The sequence below is a fragment of the Microtus ochrogaster genome, linkage group LG4 (assembly GCF_000317375.1).
Source record: "Microtus ochrogaster isolate Prairie Vole_2 linkage group LG4, MicOch1.0, whole genome shotgun sequence".
NCBI classification, from domain to species: Eukaryota; Metazoa; Chordata; class Mammalia; order Rodentia; family Cricetidae; genus Microtus; species Microtus ochrogaster.
The window spans coordinates 4,296,264-4,319,860 of record NC_022030.1 but is presented as its reverse complement, the minus strand read 5'-3'; the positions used below and the strand labels follow the sequence as shown (position 1 = coordinate 4,319,860).

At 36.6% G+C, this 23,597-nt stretch overlaps 1 protein-coding gene across 1 annotated transcript in view; it reads right to left on the bottom strand.

Moving 5' to 3' along the window:
• Window positions 1-23,597, bottom strand: part of Eya4 (EYA transcriptional coactivator and phosphatase 4) — a 253,733-nt gene that overhangs the window by 49,869 nt on the left and 180,267 nt on the right. Inside the window, exons 4-9 of the mRNA XM_005360934.2 lie at window positions 17,416-17,540; window positions 7,506-7,598; window positions 3,228-3,294; window positions 1,746-1,888; window positions 1,459-1,602; window positions 74-153 (exon numbers count right to left, since the gene is read on the bottom strand). Coding sequence (XP_005360991.1) covers window positions 74-153; window positions 1,459-1,602; window positions 1,746-1,888; window positions 3,228-3,294; window positions 7,506-7,598; window positions 17,416-17,540 — 652 coding nt within the window. The remainder of the gene's footprint in view (window positions 1-73; window positions 154-1,458; window positions 1,603-1,745; window positions 1,889-3,227; window positions 3,295-7,505; window positions 7,599-17,415; window positions 17,541-23,597) is intronic.

Genomic DNA, 23,597 nt, shown 5'->3' with positions numbered 1-23,597 from the left:
ATTATAAATAAATAAAACCTTCTAAAATCTAGAACAGAAATTTCAAAAAGTGTAAATAGGAAAACTACAGTACCTGTTGGGAGCCACTGAAATTTGTTGAATTGGAAACGGAATTATTTGCATAAATGGTAGATGATGGTGCGAAACTGGAGCCTAGAAGGAAAGAGAAAATGCCCGTTAGCAGTTCCCATATTTGTGAGGCTGTAAAAGGGAATGAAATTCAGTCACTCATGGCAGTGTGGATGGGAGCAGAGGACACTGTGTCCAGTGAAGGAAGCCAAGCACAGAAAGATGAATGAAACATACATTTTCATCATGGAGAGGTCTGCAGGATAGAGATGTTAGTTCGTAGCTGCAGCTAACTCAAGAAGAAAGTGTTGATGTTGGATTGCACCTTGGCTGAGAGTAACATGGGTTGCAGGAATGGATTCTTAATGTCTTCACCAGAAATCAATTATGAGAGCTTGTGTACACATGCACATACAGAGTTACCATGACTTCTACATTATATATTATATTAAAATATTTGTCAAAATAACACTTCCATACTCAAGAAATAGGTAAAATTTCCAAGTGTAAATTAGAAAATATTCTATTTAATCAATAACTTCTTGTGAAATGTTTAAAAATATGTCACTTTGTAGAATTTAGTGGGAGAAACATTTCTCAAATTTTGTTGTGTTGTTACTGAAATTTGAAATTGTGAGATCTGAAAGAAGATTTATGAAATTCTTGGCTCCTTCTAACACCTGGCAAAGGTTTCTGAGGGAACCTGCTGTGGGATAATCCTTCTGTACACTGTGAATATGTATTATTCTCATTGGTTGATAATAAAGTAGATTTGGCCTATAGCAAGGCAGAATAAAGCTAGGTTGGAAAGCCAAACTGAAAATCCAAAGAGAACAATGGGTAGAGTCAAGAGAGAAACCAGGGAGTTGCCCAAGAAGAAAGATTCTAGAGAATTGGAAAAGCCAAGGACCACGTGCCAATAGAAATGGGTTAATTAAAATGTAAGAGCTAGTTAGTAATAAGCCTGAGCTATATGCCAAACATTTTGTAATTAATATAAGCATCTGTATGTTTATTTGAGACCAGATGGTGGGGAAAAAGGAAAAACTCTGCCTTCATTTACCTGAAGAGCTGCCTCCCCAGCCCTGTACCGTGAATCACTTCAAAACATTGACAGAGAAAAGACACCAGACCTCTGCATGCCTGGCCTGGTGGCTTTCAGGTGGCCTTCATTTCCTGCCCAAGCTTAACCTGAAATGCTCTATTGAGTTCTGTCTCTCTACCTGGATCCAGCCATTTTCTTCAGGCTTCTGCCCAGCTAATTGTGTGTTCTTAGGAAATTGTATCAACCATGGTGAGACTAAAACCGTCTTTGTAACTGTAGTTACACAGTAACATTTAAGGAATCTATGTTCTTTTCAAGAACATGTTTTATGCCTGGCTACTTACCTGGCATTTGGTAAGAGTAAGGTGTCTGGCCTGGTTGTGGGGTAGAAAACCCAGGGCTGTAACTGAGGCAACCACTCTGTAATGGAGACTGAGTTTGGGAAAGCCCACTTTCTGTCTTGATGGCTGGCAACATCACACCAAGATCTATTTAGAAAACACACAAGCAAACCACTTGTTTAGTAAGAGAATCTCCTTCTGCGCCTGGACTTTCACTAGTATGTTAAGCCATCTACCAGTCAACAGGGATTACCTGATTCCTACCAAAGAAGATGGCAGACGTTACCTACCATAAGCAGGCAGGCTGTAGGTCTGTCCTGTCTGTGAGTAGGCTGTGTAGACAGCTGGCTGCTGCATCCCCGAATACTGAGTCTGGCCTGCATAGGCCGACATCGTTTGAGCTGCTGGTGTAGAAAGAATGTGTGGATAGGGCCTAAATATCAGAAAAATAGCATTACTGTGGCACAATGACTGCATATTAAATCAGACAGCTTTGATTCGGTGAGACCCTGTAACACCAAGGAAGCAAATCCCCCTCCTTATCCCCGGCTTATCAGAAATGAATAAAAGCTGAGAGACAGCGAATAAATGCTTAAAAAGGAGCCTTGACTTTGATGCCAGCCAGCCTGATGACCTGAGGAAGGAATTCAAAGGCTTGCAGGCTAGATAGCAGCTCTAAAACAACCAACTGTGTTTAGACAGCTTAGAGTGTCCTCTAGATCATCATTTCTTGCTCACGTCTACACCAGCACACCATTTAAAAACCCCACCAAGTATTCACTACTCAGATGGAAGTTTAGAAAAGAAGGATGCACCTTTCCATAAAGAAATGAAATGCCATTCCCTTTGTCGGGTCCTTTTTATACAGGGTTCCCGACTGGAATCCAGTCCTTGGCCTATACTTAAAGCATCCTGGATGTGGAGTAGCATAACGTTTCATTTTCATATGCATGCATAGGAAAGGTAGAATTTTGGCATAGCTGACAAACAGGTGAATTCTGATGTAAGCCCATTAATTCAATTTAGCTCAACTTGAAATCTCTATTTGTCCTGCCCTCAGAATAGATGATTATACCAGTTATAAAAACAACATAATACTCTCAGAAGTATGTTTACCATAATTTGGACTCTAAGAAAATATTTCAGTGATCAACTAGATTATGAAATATTAATGTTTGGGTACAATTTGATTTCTATATATTTTCTTGTATAGCCAATCACTGTTTAATTTTCCTTAAAAATGAGTATAAGCTTACTTTAAAAGTCAAATTCAGTGCATATTAATATTAAATTTTCAAATATATTTCAAGTTCTATCATTCTTTTAATTAGTATCAAACAAGGATAGTTACTTATTTTCAAGATAGCGTATAAAATCTTTTTTTGTACTAAACATTTGAAGTAAATACCTTGTGTAGCTGAAAAGTCCACATTTTTCAACAAATTCAAACTTGTGCATGAAATGCTTCAAATTTAAAAGTTAATAATATTCAAATGTTCTGGTTTGAAGGATTTTGAAGCTTTTTCTACTTGTTTTACACACAGCATGGAAACATAGAGATGACAGGAATTCTCCAATACGTATGTGATATTTCTATCTTGAATTCGTGCAATGTAGACTCTTTCATGTCTAATCTAACTTTGCATCTCTCGTGCTTCAATAGTTATATGCATGAATGTTTTCAATATAAAGTTGCCATATTATATAGGTACAAATGAACACGTGTAATTTCAGGAACATCCCTAGCAAAACGGAATGTGCTGGGCACTTACTTGGAGGGATACAGCTGTGGGGAATACTGGTGCGCTGATCTGGGGCTGTAGCCGCTACTCGTTATTACTGTAAGACACAAAAAGACAGGACACGAAGCATCGTTTCGTGAACACATGTTCACGAGTGAGTACATAACCTACTTCAGGAGATTGTGGATTAAATATGCAATTCTTAAAGTTCATTCACTTCCTCAAATTCACTGCATAAAGGAGCAGTTGGTTAGGCACCATCTTCATTTGAAAGTGTTTCAAGTTTTGTTACAAGGGTATGGAGTGTCCATCCCTCCCACAAACACTCCCTTGGTCTTCCGTTTTCTCAGGTCCGTATGTGCTCTTTCTATTCAGATAGCTTATGGGCAAATGCCTTTGGTTACACAGTAAACTTTCGTGCTACAAAGGTCAATGTTTTAAATGGGAAAACTTAACATTTTTACTCCAAATACAATCTTGATATACTGACTCCATATTTATTCTAATTAAAATAGACATTAAGAAGTTTGAGGTTCAAACTGTCATTCCTCAACTGTACAATTCCACGATTTCCAATTTCCTTCTGTCCTATCAGTCAGGTGGGTGTTTAAAAATGCACAGTCAAAATGTTCTTGTAGTAAGAATGTGCACTGAGAGCATGGGGTTATAATCCAATGTGTTTTGCGTGGTGTAAAATGTGTATCAATTTTATTCTCAAGCCTGTTTTGAACCATCAACGATAATATTTGTTGGAGAAGAGCTTAGGAGGGAAAGCCAGGTGATTTTAATGTTTCATTCAAATTTGCACCCCACAGCGGAATCTTTCCAAAAGTTTAGAAGTCTTTCTCCCCTTTAGCCATCTGCCTTGACTATGACAGATGTACTGCACATATATGGCTTCGAATATGTTGAACCAGTTCCTTCAGAGCCGGTCCGTACTGGGTGAGCACACAGAGTGTCTTTATTAGGCCATCTGCTGTTCATTCACATCTCAAAAAGATTAAAGTAGTACACAACCCAGTGCTGGCATGAGTTTAGTCTAATCAATCATAGTTAAACTTCAAAGTACTCCACCCTTTCTGAGTTGCTCCTATGAATGCTGGAGCTAAACTTTTAGACTGGCAAAGAGTGACAAATAGGCTTATGTTGCTGACTGCTTCATGCAATATGATACAGTCCTAGTTCCAAGTGCTATCAAGTGCCCTGGCGAGCTCCACAGACATGAATGCAATGTGCTTCAGATGCTGTTTAGTTGGTATGTGTCGAGTATGGAAGTCAAACTTTAATTTTTATAGCAATGGTGTAGTAAGCATGTGTTTCCCCCACGCTATGAATCAGTCTTGAAAGTCATCAAATGTGACTTTAAAGGGGTTAAGTTCTAAACATTTTAGGAACTGAATTTAAGTGAATTTCGTACACCTGGAAATGAAACATTACTTTCCACTTAAATTCTCTGAAACTAAAAAGAAAATTTTAAAACTTGAAATCAGATTAATGAAAACAGACCCTTGTACAATATTCCATGGAAGCTAAATTTACATTATTCAAAATTCCACAGTATTGAATATTATAACAGAAACTGAATTAAGAAAGGCTTAATTCCAGGTTGCTTTTTCTGCTTTTTGATGGACTGACTACATATCAGCACAAGAAAAATTTGAACTGTCCATACTGAAGACTATTCTCAAGATTGAAAAATTGAAGGAATTTCAAATAAGACAAAATAACAAGAAATATTAACTTATAACATCTTTTATTAAATTAGGCAAAGCAGAATTCTATATTTCAGAAAAGACCTATATATACATGAACACCATTCTGAACATATAGAATGTTTTTTTTCCTTCAATGAATGAATCTAAACCTTGTGAGAATATTGTACCCCAAACACCTCAAAGGCTTGATTGACCTTTGTAATTTTATATTAATGTCTATGAAATGGTGGAAGGCAAAACCTCTGGCTCAGAAAACTAAGATTATTATGGAAGGGATAAAACTTCTTTACTAGAACTTCTAATTTTTATTCAAATTGGTAAGTTTCTAGAAAACTGTACTGAACAACATAACCGATTAGGATGAGCTGTGATTGTGCTGATCACTGTAGAAGCTGTCTCTCCAGAAAGACCTGCCGACTGCTTTGTAATAATCTGGAAACCTTTGAGTCAGGACTCATTGCTATGCAGAAACTCATACATAATCTTCAAAGCCCTGGATTCATTATACTTTATCATGTCTACAAACAGAAAGAAGCAAAACCTTTAGAAAATCTTGAGAAATGATTTAAGAACTTGTAATGCCTATCACCAGTTTCTCAGAAAATGGGAACAAAAAAAATGTTAAGGCTTTTATCTATTATATAAATTTATTTATATTTATATATGTATATGTGTACATATATAAACTTAAATCCTTTAAGGAAGAAGAGAAGTAGTGGGGGTATTTAATCTGGTAGGGGATGTTTTGTAGTACTACAGTTTGGGTGTTGCTGATATTTGGACTAGAATCTTGTTGAGCATCTCACAGTGCAGCCCACGGCTACCTCAGAATCATCAGTTGTCGTGGGCAAGACCCACTATGGACCACTACTATCCAGTAAAGCTTTCATGGAGTTATGTGTGTTCTGTATCTGTGTTTTCTCTCAGGTGGCCACCAGCCATGGAATTACATAATTGGTATGTGGCTAGTTTAACCGAAAACAACTTTTCTTTGCTTCACTAAGTTTGAATTTACTGAGATTAAATGATCATATGTTGGAAGTGACTACTCTACTTAGGTCATGGAGCCCTCAAGAATTCTTATCAGAAGACTAGGAAAGTGTCTTTAGAGGTGGTATGAGTGAATAGAAATAGAACCAATGCTTAGACTTATTCTCTCTCTGTCCTCACATTTCCCACCAGAATACCATAATTAAGGCCCAATTGTGAGCGCATGGTTCTCAACTCATTTGTGATTGAATATGTGGTCAAACCACTCTGGGATCTCTCTGGACTTCAGTATTTTTATTCGTAAAATGAACTGTAGAGTTCTAAAACTACATTTGGAGCTCTTCAGCTGCAGATTTCCCACTCAGCCTTCCACGAACTTGTATATTCTTGAAGCACAATGGCAATTGCTCAACAATCTCACACCCTTTCCCCCCAGTTCATTCCTATACACGCATTTTGTAGAAAATTGATAGCAGTTATGGTTAGCAAGCACAACAGAGCAATGCAGTGTGTTGGTGCCTATTGAGCTCCCGTGAGGCAGCTGAATGGCTGAAAAGCACAGATCAGCACAGATGAGTCTTTATGCCAAGTTGGTACACTAGTATTTACCTCCATCTGCAGTACTAATACTTATGTGCATGTATGACAACTGCTCCAATTAGTGTGAAATAATAAAGCTGGATCATCTGTTGCCATAAAAAATGAAATACATTCCATAATGCTATATTAGACTCAAAGACATACCTCAACTCTTTGTACACAAAGCACACCCACATAAAATCCATGCACAAGAGACCATGGATAAACATAAAATGTATTAATGCAGAATTACGGAACTGAGATTTAACTACCATAACACTTCTCTGGGTTTCATGTTTATCTTTGTAATATATGCATTCCTTCTTGAGTTTCCAAAATTTTATTCATTAGATAATAAGCCATACAAAACAGTAATATAAAAAAGTCTTTAAGTCATTTCGATTTGTACCCTTTGTGACCAGCTGTGAGTTATCAGGTATTTATATTAAAAAAGGATTGGTGTTTAAAGACACACTATTGTTCTCTTTGAAGCACAGGACTTCTCTCCCAGGCCGGGTTCTAATGTAACCAGCATGTGTTCTCCAGAAACCCATTAACCTTTAATACCTGTCACTCAGCTGCCTACACAGGAGGACTTTCTTAAACCCAGAGAGGAAACAAGGCTATTTAGAAGGGATCAAATGGATAGTTTTACATCTAGAAGGCTGGGCAGAAGGCAGTTTTTAATGTAATTTAAATAGGCAAGTTGAAGGAACAAAGTTAGCTATTATGGGCCTAATGATATAAATTGATCATGCAGTCTATAAAATAATGAAGAGAGCTGGCTCTGCTAATGAGAAGGTCATGGGATTGCTGCAGCGCAGGCTGCAGATTTGGCAGAAGGACTCCAAGCACCATTTGTAAAAACACATAATTGTAGGACAATTAGCTCTTCAGGAAAGTGGGTTTCTGGCTGACTCTGCAGAGGCGAACACTCTCATAGCTTTGATCTTGCGCTGCTCTCAGGGAGGAGGATGTTTAAGGACCCCAGCGTGGACACGGCGACATGAGCTAAAGGCTTTACCTGACCCAGTAAAAGTGTCAAGCGCTCCATCTCCGGTCGTGCTTGCGGTTTCATTGCTGTTCAAGGGCTCTGTTTTGACTGCAAGAAGAGACACTACGTGGAAGAATAAGTACACGTGAGTTTTCCTTCTAAATTCGTAGCAAAGACCCTTACTGCCAGTGAGATATATATATATATATATATATATATATATATATATATATATATATATATATATGATATATTCTAACTATCACGGGCATGCAAGAGAAAACTTGAGAAGTGGATGAGGAAAGTTTTGTTAATTTAGCTTCTATGTGGGCATGCATTTAGAGAGGATTTATTCTAAAATCCTCTGGCTGAGCTGCTTCTGAGATTCTGGCTTTTACAGGCAGCGAGCCTTCAAAAGTAAAACAGCACCACTCATATTCGCATTTTTTTTTGAAAAAAAAAAACTCTCTTAAGCACACTTTCATACAGTCAGTGCACAGAAGAGAAACTGTCAGTGTCCTAACCGCATTTAATTCAAGTTGTAACAGTAATATTTACAACCTTCGCTTTTATTCTTTCCAAGAAAATATTTAAAGAGAAAATTGCATTAGAATCCAATGGAGGTATACACAAATACTTGAAACCCCAAGCCTATTCCCATGGTGAAAACAAGGTATTCACTATTAAAATATTCTGATAAAATAAACAAGCAAACCATAAAGCAAAATACCAAAAGAAGGTTTCTTAAAGTGTTGGAATTTTCTATTTAACGATATAACAATTTTGAGGCCTTTGAGATAAGCACCGAATGAGAGATGGTGTCTACAACATTACAAGTATCTTCATCAAATGCTTGTCATATGTAATGCTGGCAAAGTCCTCCCCTGGCACTGAAGCAGGCTGGCACACACTGTCATCAATATCACATGCAATGGGGGGGTGTGGCAGTGACAAAGCCTCTACTCATTTGGTCACACCATATTTTCCCTTCATTGGCAAAACCTTATCACATGTGTATAGCACAGCAGTCGGGGGAAAAATTAAGTTATTTTTTACTTAGCACCTCACATGTATCCTGGTTGTAAGTGGTCTGGTACAGTTAAGGAACTTAGAAGCAAGCAGAACACTAGAGATGAATGTTGAAGTCTAGCCAACCATGAGTCAGTATGCTAGAAAAGACTAGTGTTCTCATATAACACCAACCAACCAAGCAAGACAGCAACACGACCGTGTGAGAGAAGCAACTGACTGATAGGAAGCATGCAGTGACATTACACCCTGCTGTCCCCGAGTTAGCCAAGCCCTCGCCAAAGTCTAGGTTTAGTATCCACAAACGATTAAGAATGTAAATTGATAGAGGATTCAGAGAACTGTAAAGGTTGAATGTGAAGTGAAACACACATACACACACATGTGTGCACACACAAAATCTACGTAATTTTGGGGTAAGAAAAATTTAGGGTTAGCCTCTTTTTCAATACTAACAATAATGTGTCTAGTCTAGTTACTTGTGTAATAATAAATAATGAATCTGTAGCTACTACACTCAGTAATTTTCATTCACAGTGTAATCGATATACCTGAGCTACACTTACTAATGTAAAAACTACTGACTATTACAAAATTATTTATTATGCTTTCAGAGTTGACTAATGTTTTAGAACTCGTATGTTCAGTAAAGCTTGATTGGAACCCCAGTGGCTCTTTGCACTTAACACTTATGATCTGTGTACCATGATAGGCTGTGTGAAATTGCCATATCCAGACAGTGGCTCAGAGTATGATAAAAAAATATGATTTCCTTTTAGAGTGATTCTAATTCCTTCACTGTAGTGAAAATATGCAAAATACTTGGATCGACTAAGAAGCTATGTTATACATGTTTTCTTGAAGGATTATTTTCAAATACAGTGAGAAGTGGCACAGTGAAAAGTAGATCTAAGAGAACACACTCAAAAGGTGACTAACACATTCTAGGCAGTCTAGGTACATGGGAAGAAATCACATAAGCGATGAATTCATTTACTCCCACAGAAGTTAGTGAGGATTATCACATCTTCATTTTCAAAGGACAGACAGACATAAAACAATAACTAAGTCGCTCTGATCACATTAATGGGAAGAGCTTGAGTTTGACACTAGCTGGTGAACTCGCCAGATCCACTCTTTTACATTGTACTGTCTTCAAGCACCATCAGATAACTGAAACTCTCATCATTGGCATAAGGATAATCCAGAGAATCATCTAGATGAGTGTGGAGGCTACTCTGCGTGGTTCAAGTTCCTCACTTTACTCCTGACACCAATGACACAAAGCATAGTCCAAAGCCTTCTGCGACATTAAGACGAGAGACAGCCTCTCGGAGTTTCCAAATTCTAAAATGGCTGTGTACATGTTTAAACATGCCTGTATCTATAAACAATACTGTAAAAGAATTTATTTTACCTCTACGAGATGTCTCCCTCGTGAAATGAGAGGAGCAGAAGGCGAGTCAAGTTTGACAGAACTGGTCTAGAAGCCAGACATGTTGACAGTCATTAGTTTTGTTTCCTTGGACGCTAACTTTGAGAGTTGATTTAAACATTACTCAGCATTGGTTTTGATTATAATTTCCTGAATTTGAAAGCTTCAGGCAGTCAGAAGGAAAAAGAAGACTAGAAGAGGGTGGGGTTGACCCTTTCGTAATACTGGTAACATCTTTCATTAATTTTCAAAGTCTCTGTTCAGGACAAAAGTGGTTTATTTTACTGAGCAAGGCCATCCCTGGAGAGAATGTGAAGGGATGCAGAAATATCAATAGGTGTTCAGTGTTCTGAAATGAACGGATCGGAAAGTAACAAGTCAACAAAATTAATACTAATATTTGGAGAAAAAAATATAATAATATCAAAATGATTTTCCTTTTCAGGGAAGGGCAGTATAAAATAGAAATGGTTCGTCTGTGATCATAGTGCTGTAAAATCTTTCTGGTCATGGCAGCTAATCTCAGCTGAGCCTGATTAATCTTGGCTAGAAGAAAAGGGAACAAAATTGATTATTTTTTTCTCAACAGATAAATCAGCTTTTAAATTACATGGGAATTGGCAAATCACCAGAGCTCCTAGGAAGCTGCCTTTATTTTGCTATCATTTCTTAAAGAAAAGGCTATTCATTAATAAGAACTAATCTGATTTTCCTCAATGGCAGAAAACTCAAGCAGGTAAATCAATATTTTCCCTATAGTTAAAATGGTTAGAAAAGGGTATTAGAATATTTTGATACTATAAAAAAGTAGCATAAAATATACACTATATCAAAATTATAAAAAGCCCTTAAAATTGATGTCATGTCCCTGGACTTTCAAATATGTTTGAGTTATATTGACCATTTGTTTGTTTTATTTTTGTTTCTGCATTTTTAATGAGATATAAAATAAACAGTTCAGGTAAAAAACTGTTTTTGAATATTATGTACATGGTGCTAACAGGAAAATGTTCATTAACAAACCTTGCTTTTTTCCTGTTTTTTGAAAACTTATAAAAATCCAAATTCAATACATAACATGGAAATATTTGAACATACTGCAATCCATTTGTTAATTTTGTAAACTAATATATATATATATATATAATATATATATAAAGAAGGATCATCACTAATTTTCAGGATAGCATCAAAAATCATTTGCATATATATAATGGAAGTAAAAACCTTGTATTGTAGAAAACTTCAGGTTTTTTTTGGAAAAGATCAAATTCTTGTAATAATTACTTTGAAATAAAATCCATAGTCATATGCAAGTGTGATGGTGCAAAAAGTTCTGAGGCTTTCTTCTTTTACACGCTCAAATAAAAAAAAATCTGTTTCTCTAAGAATAGGATGGAGTCTTACTGCATTCCGAATCATTTTGCAACATCAGTCCAGTCACTAACTCTTTTCTACATACAGATGGCTGCCTTGCAAAGAGACAATAGTAAAACTATATATACATATATATATATGTCATGCAAAACTATATATGTATATATACATGATTAGCTTTCAGAAAATTATATATATAGTTTTGTGAACTATATAAATGACTAAACTTTTTAAAATTATATATATATATAAATATAAAGCTAGGTTTTCAATACTTTATCTCTTTATATAATTGCTATCTACAGACTATGTCCAGATCATGTGTGACAAGTGTCAGCAGTCATTTATAGCTTCTAAATGCTCATATCACTCCTCAATTTTCATCCCCGTTCCCATTTCATTTTTCAAAGCCAAACTGATCTTGTCCCCTTGGAGTATCTTTAGAATTTAGGCTTAAAGGCAATACATGACATTATTTTGGGAAGAAATTCATTTAAATACCCAAATGTGAAGCTGATGCTGATTGATCACACTCTCACGCTTATATTCTTGGAAGGTAGGGCAATAATTTGCAGTTTGCATTTCATTTTCAGAAATCTGTGCTCAAACTGTTACGTATATAACTTCACACACTTCTTTCTTGACCATAGCAATTACACACGGTGGCCTCTTTCAAACAGTACATTTTGGTCACGTTTTTCTTCTCTCCATCCTTGTCACCTTCCTTCCCCACCCAACTTCATGTTTTTCCTCGATCTCTTTCTCTGACTTTTGACAAATTCTGCAAAGACTTTCAACAACAGCATCATGGGCTGGAGAGATGGGTCAGCCATTAAAGAACAGTCAGACTCACAGTTGACAAAACATAAGAAGAGATTTATCAAGAATGTTCCCATTTATAACACTACTTGGAAGCTGGCATCATTTTCCAATTTTAATCACCACTATAGCACATCATTTATGTTTGTCTGGAGCAATATATTCACCAAAAAATGTATAAGGACCTGTCAGTGTCCTTTCTTTCTAATTGTACAATTAATATTTAATTTTGTGTAAGAATTTAATGAAGTCAATTTAAGGCTATCATTTTCCAAGAATATATAAAAATGTATAGTTGTAGAATACAAAAGAGTAGATTTTTGTAGTAGGGGGACTCTTTTTCCAAATAAGTGACATCCAGAAACAAATTTGCTGCGTGTGAGTTAGTTGTCTACATGTTGAAAGTTCTGGAAGATTCCTTGATATATCAACTGGAAATGTAAAAAGTGCAACTGATAACAGTGTCTTGGCTTTGATACCCCAGATCTCTTCTTTCAAGAATTCTTAGGCTACATGGTAAATAAAATCTTCCCCCACTCTGGTTTCACACTCAGCTTGATACACGATGACATTCTTGGTCATTTTCATGTCTGTTTCTCTTTGTTCTGTGCTTTGATGTCTGAATGGTCAGTAGCACATTGTTTAGGGAACTGGTTTCTCATTTTCTAGCACCAAGCAAAGTTATAATTGGACCTCGATATGATTCAATTAAGTGAGAAAATAAAAATTCACTGTGTTTGACATTGCAGTCAGCACTCCCAACAGATCTAAGTGTTTTTGTATATGACATGTAGTGAGTCAAGGTTCCTGACATTATTTCTAAAATTCAAATCAGGAATTACCTGTATCAGGAAGAAGGTTCTCATATGCCTATAAATAATTGTTTTGTCTACAACATATCAATAGACATGCCAAATCTGCCTTATGATCTGTTTGCTTTATTTGTGGGCTGAGAATGATTATAAAGCTATGGAGGAATATTTTATGATTTGAAATCTGTATTCCATCATTTTTAAGTCAACTTTATTTAAACACAGGTAGGCTCATTTTTTTTTAGGTACTGTTCTTGCATTTATGTAATAACAGTGGGGTTGAAATAATCATGTGCCCATACAGCCCACAAAGTTTCACCATTGACTTATTTGTGAAGCCCTCCCTTCAACCCTCCTTCTCTGCCCACCTTAGCATCCTGAGTGTTAGGACTGTAGGTACCACAGTACCAAACCTGGCTCCTACCCTTTTCCTTTCATTGGCTTTTACAGATGATAAAATTATGAGGTGAAAATGTGGCTTTAAGCATAAATCACCACATAGATTGATATAATAGTAACTAAAGTGATATAACATCTTAGTTCACTTTAAGAAATATTGTGACACACTTAAGTGACACTAACAAGAAGTCAGAGTCTTGAGGTGATGCTTCAACTTATATAAAAATCTATGCAATTAAAATTTGTTTTAATGGTAAGGGAAAGCAAAAAAAAAAGACATTAGATTTTAGCTTTTCTTTTTATTTTGTTATAACAAATTTATCAAATGAGCTAACTCTAATTGTAAAATCATTCTTATAATAAAGTATGTGGGGCCAGAGAGATGGTTCACCGATGACAAAGGCAGAAACCTGAGATCAGTTCCAATCACCCTTATCAAAGGGCTCACAAACACCTGTAAATCCTGCTCCAGGGGCACACACAGACACACAAACACACATACACACACACACACACACACGGGAGTGCATAGAACTAAAAATAATAATAAAAACAAATCTTAAAAAACATTTTATCCCCAACAAGAGAGATCACAACAGGAAATATTTAGCTTGCATTATAAAGAACTGCTAGTAAGTCGTTAAAATTTGCTAAAATTTTCCTATCAGTATGCCACCAAGTTTACATCATTAGTTATTACTAATATCACTCAAAATGGTATCAATATAGTCTTAGCATATTGAATTGCTTTCTTGGGCTTGGTTTAAACAATTGTACATTCAGAGAAATTATAACGTGATAAGTAATATTTTCATACAATGCACATTTTCAGTTTCCTTAAAAACTATTATCTAATGATTATAAATTATCTGCTGAAAGAAAACTATATTGGTATTTATCGCCAACCAAATTATATATGCTATCTATAACAAAAATACCTGCCAGCAAGGATACAATTTTTCTTTAACATACAAGAACTAAAACTTGGGAAGCATGAGGAACTTGTTCAGGGTGACATAGACAGGGTGCTATGGTCCAGATTCACTGGGTTTCTGTTACACATCTTCCTGAGCATAACATTAGGAACCAGGAAATGTGATGCTTTACATTTAGAAAGTTGTTTCTGGGTGAGATGACATGGACAGGATGAAACATTCTTTGCAGGAATTCGCCATGGTAGTAACACTGCATTACATGTGATTACATTATTATCATTCTAGAACAAATATCGGTGAGCCATGAAATGAATTTTACATTGTACTACTTTTAAAAAACGGCAAATTCAGAATATTTTTGCAACACAACATATTTGTAATACAAGAGAAGCATGTGGAATTTAAATTTCATGGTGTATAAATACAGTTTTGCTGGAACTGGACCATGTTCATTTACATACTGCCCATTGCTTCTAAACATTAGAGGCTATGAATTGCTGGAACAGAATGAATGACTGACCTAGCAACGGGGAAGAACATTTCTAGCTGGCTCCTTACCAAAAATAATCAAGAATAACTACACTCTGGCAACAGTTTTTAAGCATGAAAAGTATATTTCAAGCATGAAAATGGAAAATATTTATGATTCAAACTATGAAAATATAAATGATGAACAGAATAAAATGGTCTTTACTTATTTGTCATATATTTTAATTTAATCTAAAGTAGAGCAATGTCCAGCCAAACTGTGTTTATTCTAGTTCCTGGATGGGATCTACGCTTTCATTTAAATCCTAAGCTGTCAGGCAATGCAGAAGTGTGATGGTTTTCTTTTAACTTTTAATTACATATTAGTTTTTATTCTAGGACAGTGGTCTTCAACTTCCCTAGTGCTGTAACTCCTTAAGACAGTTCCTCATGTTGTGGTGACTCCAAAACAAAAAAATATTATTTTGTTGCTACTTCCTAGCATATCTTATATTTAATCCAAAGAATTCATGACTCACAGGTTGAGAACCACTGTTCTTCTTATACATACAAGAATTCTTACTTGTATGTATAAATGCCATCAATATCAATGGATTGGAACATATGAACAGAATTAATTTATAAACTTATTATTTATTTGTTTATTCAACTTATTAGTTGACGTGGGGTTTTACTTTGCCTGGACTTACACTCGTGAGTTTTCTACTTCATCTTTCCAAGTAGATGGAATTACAGGAATATTCCACTGTGTCCGGCTAATAATTTTATTACTGGTAACTCTTAGAATGATAGGATAGTAAGTGTTAATTTTATTTTAGATTCTTTGGACTATTTATCAAAGAATATAAAATAGCAGAAACCCTCTTGCAGTATTAAGAATTTAAAATGTGGAAATAAATGGGTCATTAGATAATTAGGTTTCTATGAATGTTCATTGGCTTTGACTGCTCCGATTAACATGATTTTATTACGCTGAATGAACCATATAAGAACCTGGTCATTAGCTATGAGTCAATATGATCACCATTGGTGCAGAATCATGAAAATAAGAGAAAAACCCTACTGATCCAAGCATGTAAGATTAATAAATGACAGACAACTCTTAACCACGGCTTGTTTACTTTTCACTCTTGCTTCTGAATATGGAATGTAGAAAAGAGGGGCAAACATAGAGGCAGTAGCAGACAGCAAACCAGAGGTCAAATCCACACACCCAAACACATGCAGTGTACCATCGGCTCGCATACTTGTTGCGGAAGAGGGGGTGTTGCAACTCAGCAGCCAGTCTGCTGTGTTTAAAACAGTCATGTTGTCCCCTGAGAACAGGAACATTATAAGAGTTCATTGTTTGAAGGGCTGCTGCGTGACCTTGAGTAATCTTCAATGCTACCACCACTTTGCGATCTCTTAGCGAGACTCTAACTGCACTGTGTGACTGCTATGTTTGAGTGTATCAGATCTGCACTGGTGCTCTGAAATATATGTGTGAGTCATGAAACTCCCAAGTCGTCTTTCAGGGTGCTGAATTTTTCAATCGTATTATCTGTAATCACCTTTGACTTAAAAGGTAAATGTTCTTACTCCAGCAGTTATAACTAAATATTCCTATATACTTGCAATCCCATATCCATGTATTAGCTGAAATTATAGATGCATGTTTAGAGACAAATAAACAAAGGAAGTGTTAATCTACAAAGGGTTTGGTGTAACACATCATTAAATGCAGGGTAGGTTGCAATGCACACAACTGAACAAAGAAAACCATGGACTTCAGATTAATTGGGAAGGGTGTATCAATCTCACAGATTTATTTAAAATGTAAAAGAAAATATGATGTGGCAAATGCTGATTTCTGGCACTATGAGTAGTTTTCTAAGTAAAATAGGTTTTGCATAAATCTGACTTCGGTACCTAGGCTGAATCTACAAAATTCAGCATGATAGTGAATAATATATGAAAAACTTTCATATTGCTCGTGGATATATATTCTGTATTATCTCTAACTATACATATTTTTACACAGTTGGATCATATGTTCTGACAAGTTAAATGCATTCCTTAAAATTAATAAAAGACAATATTTCAAATAACTACTTATTGTTGCCATAGGTTGTATCATAATTATGATTTAATAAAATGAGAATATTATCTGGGAAAATATGCTATTCTCTTTCTTGTAAGTACTAGGTATCATATTATTATTTTTGAAAATGCAGCAGATATAAATATTTTATTGCATTTTAAGCCCATTGCAAGATGCATCATTTTAATGAAAAATGTTAGGGTAACATTTTTTTTATTTAAAATTTAAACTAAAACAAAAATATTCAATTGCAAATTTATGCAAACATCCATGTGATATCTTTTATTCACAATTTTTAAATTCTGTGGAATATTTACAAATACAAAAAAAGGTAACCTTTTGAAATTTTTTTAAAACGTTTCTCAGATAAATCTAGTCTCACAGCTATAGATAAAGGATTCAATGTTTATGAATACTTAATCATACATTAGCTGGATAATCTTTGGATACAATTTTGATTATGGCATCAATAGTAGGATAGTTATTTATTAACAACCCCTGACATATAAACTTAAAGCAAACACTTAGATGTGAGTTTGGGCATCTCTGGGATGGCACTTACCTCCTGTCCCATTTGTTGTGACTGACGTGCTGCTGAGACTGGATTTATCCAGTTTAGAGCCCCCATGTGTATCACTGCCTCCTACCAAGGCATGGGGACTCGCTAGGTCTTGCATTTCCATAGACCTGTTGGAATAGGAGGCAACAGAGATCAAACTAAAATTTCAGCAAGTATTTTTCCCTTAAAATCTTTGATTGCTCATGTTGGTGTCAGTGACAGTACAATGAAAACAGGACCGGATTCCACAATGAGACTGCATGATTTACTTTTCTGTGCAAAATCCTACACACATGTTCCATGTAATGATGCAAAGAAATGAGCAGACTCCAATCATGACCATCCATGTTGGCACTGACGGCTTCCTGAAATAATCACCTCTGGTACCAACACAGAGGATGGAGGAAATGTTTAACTCCCATAACTTGTAATCAGTAGCCATAAATAATCTGAATTCAAAAGCAGAGAAAATTCTTGAGACCTTCTTGATCCAAGTGGCTTAAAAACAGACTTGAGGCTGACAACCAGATCTGTAACACTTCTAACAACAACAGAAGAAGAGGAGACTGAGACATGATTTTGCTTCCGACAATGTGGCAAGAAATACACTCAATAAATCTGAGATCCTGAAAGGATGAACGTTTTCTGACAAAATAAAAGGAAGAAAGACACAACTCTATGAACATGATTGGAAATCCTAGATATGATTTCACAATGGTCAACATTTTAAATAAGATCTACAAATAAATACCTTAAAAATATTTTATTACCAATGTGACTTAACGTACAGGACTTCAGAGTAAGTATAGAAATAAGTTATTTTTCAGTTATATATGGAATGCTGCTAAAAGGACTATGCTGGTCTACAAGATAAATACTAGCAGGACTTTAAATGTAGATCTTATCGACTATATTTAAAACCCAAACCTTTCCAAATTAAATGTTATACTTCTAAGTATAAACTTCCTAAGAATAATTACAAAATAAATGCAAAACAATGTACGTGACACAATAATAGTAAAAATACATCAATTCAAAACACGTGGTATATAAATATAGTGATTTAGTAAGAAATAAGGGAGGGGCTTAAAAAATTGATGATCTACATTTCCACCCAAGACACTAAAACCTGGAAAATAAGGAGATACCGGTAGGAGGAAACAATAAAAGCAAGAAATTTTGAAATAAAAAGTTACATGATCAATACAAATGATTTTTGAATCCAGAAGATCACTAGAGACAATGATGGTATTCAAAGAATGGGGAAATAGAAATGCCAAGCCAAAGAACTTAAGGATAGATAAAACTGATGAATGTCTTGAAAGGTCAAACCTGGCCCAGTAAAAATGTAGTAAATCCCCAAACCAATTATCAATAAGAAATTCCAGGGATGAAACTGAAAAAAGAAAGAAAGAAAGGTTAGACAGGAAAATGCCTGCTTGGCAGGCATAAAGAACCATGTTCAAATCCCCAGCACCTATGCGAAGGTTGTGCAAGGAGGGCCATGCCTGCAATGCCAAAGCCTGGCAGTGGAGATATGCGTTTCCCAAAGGAAAACTAAGTTAGTGAGCTTAAGGTTCAGGGAGATAGCCTGTCCCGAGAATGGAGTCAAGAGGCATCCTCCAAATCACCCAAAGTTTTCCCCTGTGCTTCATGTGTGCTTGTACTCACACAAGCCACTCCATGCACACAAACACATCCTCTCCACTGAACATATATGTACTCCAGACAGACATGTCACACACAAAAAAGTATGCTTTAAAAATTGAAACACAAAGATAACTCTGGAGATATTCCACTAATAAATGCTAACAAACATTTGAGGAAAAATAATATTATGCAAATTTTGTCAGCTGGGAGTAGGAGGGAATTCTTGTTTTTTGGTTTTTTTTTTTTTTTTTTTTTTTTTTTTTTTTTGCTATAGGAGAGTAGCATTATCCCCACCCCAAACCAGACAAAGGCAGTTTCAAGAAGAACATCATGGATTCATACTTATCCCAAATACAGCCAAGAAGATAGTACTATCAAATAGAAACCAGCATGGAAAAGGAAGCAGTATTAGGACCAGTGTGGTTTATTTTGGAAGTGCAAGATATCTTTAACATCTGGAGACCTATGTAATGCAATATATTAATGGACACTAAATCCACGGTTGCAAAGATGTACTGGATATTATTCACTTTTCTTTTACATCATACATTCTAGGTAAACCAAGGTGTTTTCCTTCATCTGAAGAAAAACTATTCCTGAAAATGTGAACAGCTTGTACCACATTTCATGAAGAAATACTGGATTCTTTCAGCACAAGGAAATAGATGTGTATTTTCCACTCTGGCATAGTGTTCATACAACAGAAAATAAAATAGTAATAGGAAATAAAGATAGAAAGCTAAATGATGTTCAGAAGTCTAAGGAGGATCCTCTTTAATTCATATCTGTATCAGTTATTACTTTTGTTTTTGTTGAGAAATTTGAAATCTATTGGGCGAATTTCCCGAAAGTCAAAGCCACAAGGACTTTGCTAGAAGTAAACAAAAGCAAAAAGTGTCTTTATCTTCAATTGGACCATAGTTCAGACACTGAGCTATCAAGATGGTGGGTCGTCAAGGGAGCCGGAAGTTGAGCTGCTCACAGTGCAGCTACAGCTCAGCATGTCCCTAGAAGGTTCTTGAATGATCATATACTTGCCGTAACCACCATGTAACAGAAAGGGTTGGTGCTTTGGGAAACATTAACAAACGAAAACCAATACAATGCTTTAGAGTTCATGGAGCTTCCTTATGCTTCAGAAATCGGAATCAGAGGAATCCAGGAAATCTGACCCCTAGTGGAGGAAAAGAGCATTATCTAGAAGCAGGCTTCTGTATGAAGTAGATGTAAGAACCAGACTTGGATAACCTCCATCTAGGGCAATATTCTTTGTATATGTTGTCACTTTCTGTACTACTCTACTGACATAAAACAAGTAAAAATTAATTCTTGGGCTCTGCTAATTAGAGATAAAACACCAGACAGATGCTTGTGCTGTGTATGTGACCAATAGCATGAGGAACACTGAAGGAGGCTTGAAACAGACATCTTAGAAGTAACAGAGATGACTTCTCTATCAGGCAAACAGATGCTGTGTTCACGGGGCCATTTATCGTCTGCTGATTCTCACTGGTTTCCTTTCACAGTAATAAACCGCAGCCATCAATCAGTCAGCATCATCTGAATTACGTGAGTCCTTCTGCCAATCACTGAGCCTGAAGCTGGAGATGCGGATCCTCCCACTTATATAGCAACCCTCATGGACTCAGATTTCTACTAGATGCCTTAACTGGTTCTCAGTACAAACAAAGGCTTCTCCACATAAGAAGAGGCTCTGCCTTGGGATTTAAGGTTTAGAATATTAACAATCCATTGATGGGACAGACAGCAATGGAAACTTAAAAGAGTCAGCAATTTTTTTTTCTGAAATTGCTAGCTGATTTTTGATTGGTTCAAATAAGGATCCCCAAGGGAGACTTCTAGTCAGTGGTATTACTAAAGACTGACTCTTTGCCAGTTTGGACTATGTAAAAGATGGGTAAGCCAGGAAAATCAGTCAGGAATGAAAGAATGGCTCAAACACATCAGAAAGGAGTGGAGAGAAAACAACATGTTGGAGGAAGGCCGCTTGTTCATCCTGGCTGCCCAGAACTAAAATAATTACACAGAAACTGTATTAATTAAATCACTGCTTGGTCCATTAGGTCTAGCTTCTTATTGGATAACTGTTACATATTAATTTAACCCATATTAATTTTTATTAATCTGTGTATTGCTACATGGCAGTGGCTTAAAGGGCAAAGTTCCAACAGGCTGTTGCGGGGCTACAAGGCTTCTCTCTGACTCCAATCTCTCCCAGCATTCCATTTAGTTTTCCTCACCTGGCTCTGTTCCCCTATAGCTCTGCTATAGGCCCAAAGAAGTTCCTTTATCAACCAATGATATTCAAAGCATACAGACGGAAATCCTGCATCACCTCCCCCTTTCTGTTTAAATGAAAAGGAAGGTTTTAACTTTAGGGGAATCCTGCATTAAAACATGGTGCTTCTTCAGAACAACAAAAATTAGCCAGTGAAATAAATACAACCCTAGCAAGTTGCTGTCCAATCCACGGGAAGTGAAAATGCGTTTCAGTGGAAATTTACAGTGTAGCTCCTCGGTCATATTTGTTTTAGTGGGTTAAAATGTCCTACAATTAAAGAAGCCTTTACCAAACAGAAATATAACATTATTACCATGAGTCTAGAAGTATCTTTCTATAGTATCTCCTTGGTAAGACATTTAATCGTCAAACCAGACACTTTCAAAGTTCAATAGTAATAGAATATTTTTTGAAAGTTACCAAAGACAACACGAACATCTATTTTTCCCCACATAACACTGTATGTTATGTTTAAATTTGACTCTATCTCTTAGGATGTCTATTTCAATCCTCTTTTAATGACCATTATGTCATGGGGCTTTTAAACATCAGAATCTGTCTGGGCAATTTATATAACTGAACTTAGTCTTAACCTGAAGTGGTCATTAAAGAGAAGAAATGAGAGAATTCCAAGATTTAGGGATTAGCTTCTTGATTCTTTCCTCTAGTCTTTGCTTGTAGCACTGACAAAATTTGATGTGAACGTTCTGAAGAATCTGTCCTCTTCGAACCTCTGTGTTAAGGGCAAAGCTTAACTCTGTATACTGTAGAATCAATTCCAACTCAGACACCGTGATTCACTCTTTGCTGAGCCTGGTGATGAGTCAGGGCCCTGTTATTTATAGAGTCCCTCCATCAGCTGTTCAGGACCCAAGAAATGCAAAAGTGTCCTGAACTCCACAATGCTGTCACAACAGCTGCTGCTCTTTGTAAGAAATGGACATTCTAGGGACAAGGTTCGAGATCCCAACTTCTCATTGTCTCCCTAGACAAACTGCGCTCTGGCTGACTACTGGATGAATGCATATGAAGATATGGGTTTGGTGTGTGCTCTTCAAATAGTATCACAACATAAAGGTCTATTTTCCCTAGCTGAAAAACAGGAAGAAGATGTTTCTCATCTGACTTCAGTGCAAGGCTCCGGGAGAGCAGTGGCTGCTTTCTGTTCTGTGCTCTGTCCCACCCCACTCCTGTGATGATGACAAAGAGCCTCTAGCCATGATAACGCACGAGAATAGCATAGCAATAGAAAAGAACAAGCAGATCAAGTGACTGGAGCTACTTGAAGTCAGATTCGGTGTATAGAGAACTCTGCTTGGGTATCTCTGTTCTAGGCACAATTCTAGGACAACAAGGAGCTTTTAGGCTATCAATACAAGGATGGAATTAGTTCTATGATGTGAATGTGTGTTGAATTTTCACATGTATGTGTGTGTGGCGGGGTGTTACACACATACACACACGTGCAGAGATTTCCTCAAGCGAGTATGTATGTGTGTGTTAGAGAGAAAGAGATGGAGCAGGGATAGGGAGGGAGACAAGGAAGGAGGAAAAGAGAGGAAAGAGAATGCTTCTATATGGATGTAAAATCAATTGCAAATGAAACCAAACTAATAAAGCCACTTGGTCAGCTGATGTCCAGGAAAACACAGCACTTGAGTATTGGCTCTTGTTTTCTGAAAAAGCACAGGCCTAAGAAAACATCACCATCCACACCAGGTCACCTTCAGCCAACATATTTCTGAACCGCCATCTAGAAGATCTTGCCAATGCTGTGTCCCTGAGACAGGTTCTCTGCTTGCCAAAGTGACAGACACCTCTGTACCACTTGGTACCTGTGCTACTGAACTGGTGGACAGGTAGCCCCAGGAGAAGGCCTCCACCAACTTATTTATCAAAACATGGTCGGAACTGAGTGAGCTGTGCTGCCATGGAACCCTGGGAGGAGGACCTCCTGATCTTTGGTAAGAAGGATCAGAGAATGGACTGTGCAAACCATGGGGAGCTTTACTATTCTCCAGCACCTTTACAACTGTCTCAAGGCCAACTTGAACATTCCCAGTGTGGGACTCATTTGTCAGAATGATCTCACTCCCTGTAGCCAAAGCAAATAGAGGCAGGGAAATACTCTTCTCTGGATACTTTTACAGCACCCTTTTTTCAGGGCTCACAACTCTCCACTTGAAGCCTGGGACTCTCTCCTCTCTCCTCTCTTCTCTCTTCTCTCTTCTCT